We start from the raw sequence: 11,475 nt of genomic DNA, 5'->3' as shown, positions 1-11,475 counted from the left end.
AAATTGTCTGTGTCAAGTCACATGACATACAAACTTGTTTCCTCAAGGCAGGATGTTTGCCAATCCAAAAATAGTCTCATTAATATTCTTATATTATTGCACTATTTTGACAGTCCTCTTATATTGATAACCATTTCACTTTTAAAAACCCAATATGCCACAGAATTGGGGAAATTGGGCGGGGGGGACGGGGACAGACTAGGTTTTTCCATGAAAGAGTCCTTTGTCAAAAATTTGAAGAGACTTGAAGTTTAATGAGTCTTATGTACATTATTTAATAAGACAGCTATTTCATGATGTATTGTAAAATCCCTGGACCTAATTAATTGATATATTGCCGAATACACACAATCTTCTGTGCTGGCAAATATTTATGTTCACTTGCCTAAAATTAATAAGGTAATAAGACATGCTGTACAATACAGTATTTAGCGCTTATATTTTTTTCTTTAAAGGAGAGTCAAATCTATAATTGAGATTGGCAAATTCTTTATAGTCAAACCCTCTCCTTGAAAAAGTTTGGAACCAAAAAAATGTTTGTAGCGCCACTTAACAGTGACCAAAGCTGGTAGTCATAAGCATTATGCATCAACCCTTCTCCCTGTCAACAAAAGCAGCCTCTTCTACACATCAGCACAGATTTCAGAAAAATAGGAAATAATTAGCAATTAAAACAGTCAAGGAAATATTAGACTATATAGACAGGAATTTCATTCATTCAGAAAAATACCTGAGATGGAATATTGTTATAACTGAAATTTTTAAATGAGATGTATTACTAAATCAGTATACTTTACAATAAAAAATATTGCTATTATGGAAAGTTATTTTTAAAACTACTCAATGTGCACACGTATGGAAACTAAGGTTTAAGATTTTTTCCCCCCCATTATTTTCTTCCATTTCATACTTTGACCAGATATGTATTCTGTGTATATAACCTTAAAGCTTATACGTGCCCAAGATTATCCATCTAATCTATATTTAGACTGCTAAATAAGTAGCCTGTTTTTCAGCAGTGCTGAGGAGCTATGAACACCCTTTAACCTCAAAGGGAGGAGTGGGTGCTGGCTGCAAAGCGTAAATAAAGTCACTTACTGAAACACCTATATATGGATTTAGGTGTGTAATCTTAGGAACCAGAAACTGAACATTTTGACCATATTTATATTAGTTGAGACTGTATCGCTACTTTAGAACTGGCACTGAAGATGGGAAATTCAAAACTGAAGCTTAAGTGGTGAAACAACAGTATGTAAAAAGGAACCTGAATTTCCAAAGTGTTCCTCCCCCCCCCCCCCCCCCCCCGCCCCCCATATCCCTCCCTCTAGGTACAGATGCACTGTAGACTGACAGAGTCGACCTGCAGTAAATTTGTTTTTCAGGAACACTTTAGAGGCTATTAATGGATCCACAAGCCTTCTTGCCTACCTGTCTACCTCCTCTTTGCACATAGAAGCAAATGTAAAACATTCTGTTACTCCATTGACAGCAAGAAGCAGGACATATAAAGAATAGCAGCGCAGGAGACTGGGACCTAAAAAATAGTAAAACAATAAATGAACCAATATTCCTATAATGAAGGCTCATGTATATACTTCTCTTATCTACTGGTACTCAAAGATCAATCCTTCAAATGTTTTCAAGGATGATTTTACCATTACAGCTACTTTTAAGTTCAATCTGTAATCTAAATGACACAGGCATGTTCCTATCAATACCACTATAAGACAATGAGTAGACTAAACAAAAAGCCAAGGACACCACTTGTAGCTCAGATCTTTTTTTCCCCATAGCCAAAAGGATATTTTAATAGTTGAGATTTCTTTAATAAAGACGAAAGCTTGTTAAATACAGCATTGTCTATTGTAGAGGACTTGGGGAATAAATCTGAGGTCAATCCTCAAGAGCTGGAAGCAAGTGAGAATATATATACACTCCAGCCAGGATATACTGTCATAAGAAACAGATAGCAACTGTGCTACACTGGGAGTTCCATTAAAAATATTAATGTGACAGAGGTAATTTATAAATGAGTTAAAAATTCTACACTAGTTTTGGAAATTGGTTTAATGCCTTTTAAAAGATTCTCGTGTGAACTTGTAAAGGTGAGAAAATTACAAAATGGCAGCTAACATTTCAGTTTGTTCTGGTAGCAAAAAATTAATGCTGACAAATGAACTTGTCTCCCAAAAACGGACTTAAATGATCAGGGTTATGACACTGTGCACTCTCCCTCTGTCTCAGTTCTGAGGAGTAATTTCCTGAGCAGCCACGGTACAGCACATTTCTTTGAGGTGAAGAGAAAGTCTTCAACTCTATGAAGATGCACATAAAGGCAATCAAAGTCAGGCTACAAGCACGCGAGAAAAAAGGGAAATGAAATAATTTAAAACAACTAACGGATACTCAAGGAAAATCAGGGTAAATACAAATGCCAGTGTGTCACATTTAGGAATTCACTTTCATAGGACCCAATCCTGTGAATATACTTGAGAGTGACTTAACGCACATGAGTAGTCCTCCTGAAGCGAAGAGGCTAATACTTTAAGTACAGTTAATGTTTGATAGATTGGGCCCACAGTGAGTAACACCCTTTTTCATTTCCCCTTAACTGACGCTAGCAAGGGGATAGAAAATGCTCTCTTGATAAAGAGGGCTAACTGCTGCTATTCTATAACAACCACCCACTTTCAGAATTTTCATTTTCCTGAAATTAATAAAAATCTAAGCGGATTAGTGATAAAATATGTACTCAGAACAGATGTATTGACAACTGATGCAAGTCATGTTTCTTTATTGCTAAAAATTCTTCAAAAAACCAATGTGGGCTTCCAGACATGCATCTTAATCTGTCAAGAGCCCAAAGTTCTTGAGGAACAGGTGATAATATTTAAGTGCTTATATTTATTGCTCATTCCTCTTTGACTGCATTTTGCACCATACTATCAAATTTCAGATTAAGGGACAACAGAAGCAACAGCAATTGTTACAAGCCTGTATCCAACCAACCTCCTTAAAGATAAAAGTAACAAGGGTCTTCATGGAGCTACAATGTCTCTCAAATTAATTATCTTGAAACTGAATAAGGTAATTGCAACTTTCTCCCTGTTATTCAATTAGCGGTATTCAAAAGACAACGTTTCACACTATAAAGCTCCTATATATTCCATGTAATAAATTGTGTTGTAAGGTTTTCCATTTTCCTTGTAATTTTTCAGTATTAAAGACATAAGTGTTTGTCAGTCAGAATATTAATATCCCATTGTGGCACTGTCAGTGTCTCCATATTGAAGTGAAATGTCTCAGGATGGCTAGCCCTTTAATTGGAATTGCACCCAGCCTCAACTGACAGATCAGCTACCTCCCAACTGAGAGAGATCAGCTAGGGATCTCAGTTGGGAAGAGACCTGCCAGGAGTGGGGAGGCTCTGGCAGTAAACCCATGGGTAGGATGGGGGAAGGAAAGTTACAGGAAGCAGGTTGGCACCTATATCAGGCACTGGAGCAGGGTGACTCTCAAGCAATAGTGGCCAATAGATTGCTAACATGTAGGGAATGCATAGGCCCCTGCAGCAGATCCCAGATTAGGGGCAGGGACAATTGATGTGTTGATTTTGTGTTAGGTAGAAGAAAGCTAGGAGAAAAAGGACTTGTACCAGTCTCTAGGAGTAGTGTCAGTTCTTCCAGGGCTAGGAAGAGAGGCCAACAGCCTATAGAAATTATTTTCCAGTTGTATGTTTTACCCTTTAACATGTAAAGCTGCACTGACAGTCCACCAAAGGATCAATTTTATACCCAAATCACCCCCAGTGATTACTACTGAGACAGTGATTACTGTTTTGAATAATCTAATGGCTTTGAATAATACTTATGATTGCCACAGACCTGCATCATAATTTTATAGATTTACAAATAATGGTATGCTCAGTACAGAAGCAGTTTTCAAACAAATGTTTTTGCTAGTCTTAAAAAAAATAAAAAATAAAAAAAATGCCACACACATGAGACACACACAAGACAAACACACCCCTCTTTGTATTGTTAACAACTCTGGCATTTTTATCACGAGTCTCATAATACTTGGCGTTTTCTTCAACCGTTGGCTCCTGGAATCATGTAATTAAGCAAGCATCTCAGCTTTTCATGTTTAAAAATAAGTAAGTTTGTAGCCCTCATGATTACAAAGAGAGGTTTAAGAACATGACCCTAAAGATTCAGAAGCTTGAAAACCAATAAAAAGAACCCACAATATATATTTTTATTGGGACTGGGGAGGACTGACTCATGATTTTTGATCTCTTGGGGTTGGTAATACTGCATTATGGAATAACCAAACGCACATTATCTTTTAAAGTAACTTTCAACAATGGGAAATCTTGAAAAAAAATTATGTGATCACTAATTAAACTCTCCAGCAGATTAAAACTGAAGATAACTACACCTCTACCCCGATATAACACGAATTCAGATATAACGCGGTAAAGCAGCACTCCAGGGGGGCGGGGCTGCGCACTCCGGCGGATCAAAGCAAATTCAATATAACACGGTTTCACCTATAACGCAGTAAGATTTTTTGGCTCCCGAGGACAGCGTTATATCAGGGTAGAGGTGTACTTGATAGATATATATATATAAAAAGAGCTTGAATACTAAAAACCAAATTCTGGACTCAAATAGACAAACTAACCTACAGGCCTCCATGGGAGCTGGATATACATGCACAAGGGAGGATTTTGGCTCTAAATCCCTGTCAAATGTGATTTGAAATGAACGAGATCAAACCCCACAACAATAGGTTATAATGGAAATCTACAGCTGCACTGATGAACTGCACACACACAAAATTGTATATAAAATGCATCTGTAACACCATTCTCGTAAAGATATTATAAATATACCAGTTAATTGCTACATAAGTCTGAAAATGCAACATATGGAACGCCGCCCCCCCCAAAAAAGGATTACCCTGCAAAAAGAATAAAATAGAACCCTACAAATTATTAGCTTCAAATGTGTCTAGAGCCAAATGTAATTACACAGTGCTTCTAAGCAATGGTCTATCTTCCATAGCAGTTCTCAACAGCTACCTGGCAAGTTGGTTCCCTAGTGCCATTAAATTCTGAAATTAGGTGTGCATAACTGAACAAATGGATGCAGCGGATTATCCAAAGTGAGGTCAGTGCATGATATTGTAGACTGCAATACAGAAACTCTGTGGGATTTTAAGTACTTCAGTTTCTCATGCACAAGCAGATAGAAGTACTTTTCTACTTATCAGATAATTTTGCTCGACTGACATGTGTGATTTGTAAAATAACTCAATAAATCTGCATCTTCTGTTCAGAAAGATTTCTAAAACTGGCAAAAAGTGATTAGTTACCTGATCCTGAACTGAGCATTGAACCTCCATAAATATCCAGAGCCAGTTGAGAATAGGCGTAGCCAAAAACTGTAATGCTCAGGCCTACCAGAAGCACGAGTTTTAACAGTGACTCCAACACTGCTGCAGCCATTGCAATATCATCCTGGGAAAAGAATTTCATGATCTACATGAATCAGAAGCTACAGAATTCTGCAGTTTATTTTGATGGACATTTTCACAAAGAATTACTTTAAAAAAAGAACAGCATTTTTCTACTGCTTTAGAGAGATGGTAAAATATTCATTAAGTTTTGAGTTATCCTTATACATTTTATGTACAAACATATGCACTTTCAATCTTAACATACCGGTCATTTACCTAGCGTTTTATATGTTCAAAGCTCTGTACACTACATTATGCCTCACTGAAGTAGTGGTAAACTGAGAAGGGCAAAGTATTTTCCTAAGGCCACAGTGATTGAGTGGCAGAGGCAGGATTTTTACTGCTGTGTAGGAACACAGCATTTGCATACCAGAACAGTCTGTTAACTCTAGTGTCCCTTCCGTAGCATCGGCCTATACTAGATAGGTGACAGAAATGTGAAAGTTTATAAGGGACTTGGCCAATTATACAATATGAACATGAGAAAATATACATTTGTTACCCCATGCACCAATCAAATAATGCCCTGAAGCAAGAGATTTTATTAACCCTGTTTTATCATGTGTACCAACAAGTACTACTGAAAATAAAATATCCAATTATATTATTTGTAAACTCCAGAGGCTGAACTTTATGTTTTATGAAGTATTCCTTACATAGACTTGCATCTATAATTCACTTCCCTTGTTCTATTGTTATTTACCACCATGAAAAAGTAGTACAAGGCAGTTTTTACTATGCACTTCATAATCTCAAATAGCTCAGTTACAGTCTCATCTGATTAGTCTCTTTTCAAAGCTGGGGGGGAAAAAACCACTATTTTTTTAAGCGTAGTAAGTGGCAATACGACTATATAGAGTTCCATATATTTTCAAAGCACTGCACAAAGTAACTAGGAGCGTTTTTGTCAGTTAACCTAGAATAAGACAACCTGAATGGTGTGTGTGCGCAAGTGAGCTGAGTGAGGTTTATGTAAAAAACTATTTCGCAGTGTATTAACATTGAAGCTAACATTCTGGGAAATACCATACTATAGAGTTTTGTTCCCTTTATTCATTTTTAAATAAGGATGTAAGAGTGGCCATTCTGGGCCAGACCAATGGTCCATTTATCCCAGTAACCAGTCTTCCCATAATGGCCAGTGCCAGATGCTTAAAAGGGAATGAACATAGCAGGGCAATAATTGTATGATCCATCCCCTTTCATCCAGTGCCAGCTTCTGAAACACCTAGAGCATGGGGTTGGCATTCCTGACCATAATAGCCATCGATGGACCTGTGCGGATGTCTGTGTTCTTACTTCTACAGTCTTTGAGGAACACATTTTTGCAATGACTTTCCCACCCTTTCCCTTCCCCTAAATATTAAAGGAAAAACTTACTCCCTTTAGGAGCGAGTAGATTTTTATGATTAGTTCTTTACTTATTTTAAAGCACAGTTCTATAGCAGATGTTTACTAATTTAGAATTACACTCAACCTACTTGTTTCTGTAGCTTTACATCCGTCCCTCTTTCCAGCACCTTAGCAAAGAAAATGTAAAAACTCTCCTCTATTGGCAAAAAGATAAATCTAGCCACCAGAGAACCGAGGTTATTCACTATGTCATACACACCTTAAACAAAACAAAAACAAAGAAACCATATATTAAATTTTATAAAATATTTTATTTTCAGCTTCCTAGTTCTAGATCTTAAAAAGTTACGTGCACACAAACTCCTTTTGAGCTGGCATTTCTGGTGAATGGTCATAAATAAAACAGCACTTTGTCTCACAATACATAGAAGAACACTTTTAAAAGAAGCAGGATTCCTATCCATAAGGATTTTGGACCTAAACATATTGATAACAGTAAGCCGCTGGAATTACAAATCTCATTTTTGGACAGAAAGACAAGTTTGAGTGAAACTTAATTTATGTGCCAATATGTAATGCCCCTCAAATTATATTAACATTAGCAGGGGATGACTGTAGGAAAAACTTGTTGAGATACAATCAGTAGACACCGTAGAACAAATGTTGTTTCACTGAATGGGTACAAGATCAGGACTTCAATAACTCAAAAAAAGGGGAATAGCCATCTTCAAATGCAAGGTCCTTTTTTGTTTTCATTCAAATGGAAGAATTTTATATAAGCTACCAGAATGACACTCTACAGCACTCTAACAATTCTACCCCCAATAAGAAGTTGACTAGGGTCCAATCTTGCAAAAACTACTGTTCATTACTACAATGTGACTACTCACAGTGTATTAAGTACATACATAACTCTTTTCAGGATCATGACCTATGAATGAAATAATGGTCCTAGTTAGTTTCCCAACCCTAGGAAAAATACAGTGTTACACTAATGCAACAGCGTGGATTTTTTTTTAAATTTCAGTTGCTGGTGCCTCGGAATACCAAGCAGAAAAAAAAATCAAATGCAATAAATGCACATATTCAAAGAGAGAAGTGAAGGCAGCAGAAGCCTCAAAAGGAGGCAAAGACAGTTTAACAAAAAAGTGCTAAGTAAGATACATTATAAAATGTACAACGTTCTTGCCTTCTCAATTACTATGGGGAAAATTTTCATCAAGAGAAACATAAAATTAAAGCCTTTGATCATAAACTACCAACATCTTCTGTCTACATCTTGCACTTCCCCATCATTTCAGTACAAAGTCATTAAGACTTTGAGATCATCTCTGAAGTTTCAAAATACCATTTCAATGTGGTGTCTTAATTTCAAAGTTTATGTAAAAGCAAAAACCAAGTAACTTTGTTACCACTTGGTAATATATCATGCTTACCCTGGTCTCCAAAATTTAGCACATTCAAAAAAGTCATCACGTATCTTTCACCTGTAAATTCAAAACAAAAGAAATTAACAACTAACAATGAATGTTAGTACCCATATCCTTTTCCAGTTTTTATTCATCTACTTCTAGCAGGCAATGTCGTAAGGAAGCCAAAAGAAAAGGTAAAAAAATCTACTAATTACACCATAGGCCTGGCATGAATTGAAGTCAATGGGAATTGAAGGTGCAAGCAGCTCTGAAAGTCAGGCCCAAAGTGTTGAGTTAGACAGCTAGAAATAGAAACAACAAAATCTGTGGACACTTTAAGAACATTTTGTCCTCACTGATCATTAAAGACACCTAACTGTTCTTGAATTAAATCCATCCTGTTTAAACACATCCCAGAAATCAACATCAATGCGATTAATATAAAACTTTCAGAACAGTTCCAAAATGGATCAGACATGACCCAGCTTTCTCAAGCTCCAGATTAACCATAAAATATAATAATTAGTATGCATCACCAGCATCTGTATTTTCCAGCCATCCATTAATCTTTTAAAATTTACTTCCTCTTCTCTGTGTAGGAGATGCTGGACATATTATTGTATACAAAGGAGACTTTAAATAGGAAAAAGGCAAGGAAATGAGGAATAAAGAGTGACCTAAACTGGGACAATGTAAATGATGTTCCAGACTTGCTCAATGTTTAAATTTCTACTGCAACAGAAAACCCTAAAGGTATGTCTACACTGCAATGTAAACCCAGGGTTCAAACTCAGGCTCAAGCCTAACCCCCCTTTCATCCACACACAAATCATGCTAAAACTAGAGCTCAGACTCAGGGTCCCAAGACCCCACAGGGTGGAAGGTCCGAGCTTAAGTCAAGCCAGGACCCAGGCTTCAAGCCCCATTGCTTTGCAGTGTAGACACAGCCAAAATGGACTTGTGCTCTGGGAGTCTGCCAAAAGTATCCCACAATCCCATAGGCTGACTTTCTTTGTACTCTAGACAGTCAAGTTTATCCTTACTGCACTAGGAACAAAGGGAGAAAGAAGCCACATGTTCGGAGGGAACTAGGAAATCTGGGATATGCATAGTTGGACTTGGGCCAGTATAATGCAGCGTTTGTTAACCTAAGGTTTGAGCATCTACACGAATATGTAAGCCCCAGGTTAACAAACCCAGGGTCTGCTAATTTGACTTCTACTAACACTGGGCTTACATTGTGGCATACACATCCTCAAATCTCATATAGATACTTAATTTGTGAACACTATTAAGATGCAACATTTAAGAGTGTGTGAGAAAACAATCCTTAAATTGATTCTGTTCCATACAAGCCAATCTTCATGATTTGTTGAGTTTATTTTCTTACATAAAGCATCTGGGTTTTTTGTGTGTTTGTTTTTAAAAAAGACAAAATGTGGAGTGGGCAAATATCAGCTACAACTGATGGCCAAACTCACGTTCATTAATGTTAGAACAAATCTGAAAAAGTCTCCAAGGCCAAAAGGCTCATATGCTAAACCAGTACGGCACAGAGGCTCTACCGCAGTGGAGTGCTCATGCTTTACTATAACATACATTTAAAAAAAAAAAAAAAAAAAAAACCCTAAAAATTTACCATGACATATCGGGGCACAATCCAAGCTAGCGGGGGGAACATGTCACCCCTGTCCTGCAACCTTGGGTGCCTTACAATTAAGGCTAAAATTATGTCATGGAGGTCACGGAATCCGTGACTTCCAGTGACCTCTGTGCTCCTGGCAGCAGGAGACCCCACAGCAGCCCATCCTCCATGGGCAGCAGAGGACCCTCTTGCAGCTGCCCAGCAGCTGCAGGTGGTGGGACTCCCCGCAACTGCCCAGCCGCTGCCATCAGCAGCAACCCCTGAGCTGCCCAGCCACCGCTGCTATCAGGGGTCTCCCCTGCAGCAGCTCAGCCACCGCGAGCAGCCAAGGCCCCCCTGTAGCTTCCTGACGCTGGCAGCAGTGGAACCCCGGAGCTGATCAGGGGCCGCAGGTGGGGGGTGGAGAGAGGGCACAGAGCTTCCATCCGGCGGCGGCAGAGGGACTCCAGGGCTGCTCGGCACCCAGGGGCAGGGGGCCTCACGCTCAGGGCTCCCCAGCCTCCGTCGCTGGCAGGGGGCCCCCCCACAGCTCCTCTGCCACTGCGGGCAGCAAGGAAATTCACGCACACACACACACACACACACCCCACAGCGCCCAACCCTGCAGGGCAGTAGGGGGACCCCTCCCAGCCACTGGGCAATGGAGTCCTTGCAGCTCCCAATTGCTGCAGCGGGGAGGGGGCAGGGTGCTTGGCCCTCCTCCCTCCCCATTTTGTCAGAGATTTTTTTAGTAAAAGTCAGGGACAGCTAACGGCTTCTGTGTGATTTTTTGTTTATTGCCCATGACTTTTATTAAAAATATCCATGACAAAAATTGTAGCCTTACTTACAATGCCTTGCTGTAGTAGCTCCCACCAGAGCCACTCAGCCGTCCAGCAGACAAGCTACACACTGAGTGTCTGTGCATATCTGCAGTCTGCCAGCTACACCCTGGCTCTCACCAGCCTTGGTTATACTGCAGGGTGACTCCAACACACCCCCAGTCCCAGATCTTCCCCCAGAAAGGATTGTCCTGCATTGCCCCACCCTCTCCTGAACAGTACAAATATATTTAATCTATTATTCCTTTAAAGGAATAATGTGCCATCTTATTACCTTAAATAGTTACCCAGGCGCTCCAACTTAAACACACTGGATTAGATTAAACAGTAAAACAATTTTATTAACTACAAAGAAGTCATGAGGCATAAACGTCAGAAATGGTTACAAGAAGATAAAATACTTATTTGCTTCTACTTAAGAAACTAACCTAGTTGCAAAGCAAAACTTTCTAACCACATGCTTAAAACAAGATTACTGACCAAACTCTTCAGGTCAGGACCACCACTACAACCACACCCCTCACCCTCCAGAGTCCAACAGCTGTTTTCTTTTGCCTTTTTAGGTGTGGTGCCAGAGACAGACAGAGAGAGAGGAAGGTGTCTTGGAACTTCTGCCCCTTCTTTTATAGTCCTATTCCTCCTCTGAGAAGCATTTCCAGATGGGAACAAGGTGACAGGCAATCCACTGAAGAAGAGTAACTCCATGCTTTTTTGCTAA

The 11,475-nt window shown here is 39.1% G+C and overlaps 1 protein-coding gene across 2 annotated transcripts in view; it reads right to left on the bottom strand.

Moving 5' to 3' along the window:
* RFT1 (RFT1 homolog) overlaps positions 1-11,475 on the bottom strand; it is a 39,655-nt gene that overhangs the window by 12,021 nt on the left and 16,159 nt on the right. For both annotated transcript variants that reach the window (XM_024195679.2, XM_026656687.2), the window contains exons 8-11: positions 8,316-8,366; positions 7,008-7,138; positions 5,383-5,527; positions 1,432-1,537 (exon numbers count right to left, since the gene is read on the bottom strand). In XM_024195679.2, the coding sequence (XP_024051447.1) occupies positions 1,432-1,537; positions 5,383-5,527; positions 7,008-7,138; positions 8,316-8,366 (433 nt within the window). The remainder of the gene's footprint in view (positions 1-1,431; positions 1,538-5,382; positions 5,528-7,007; positions 7,139-8,315; positions 8,367-11,475) is intronic.

This window comes from Terrapene carolina, unplaced genomic scaffold, assembly GCF_002925995.2.
Source record: "Terrapene carolina triunguis isolate 2854851 unplaced genomic scaffold, T_m_triunguis-2.0 Scaffold232, whole genome shotgun sequence".
Taxonomy (NCBI): domain Eukaryota; kingdom Metazoa; phylum Chordata; order Testudines; family Emydidae; genus Terrapene; species Terrapene triunguis.
The sequence above is the reverse complement of the archived record's forward strand: the minus strand, read 5'-3'. Positions and strand labels throughout refer to the sequence as shown.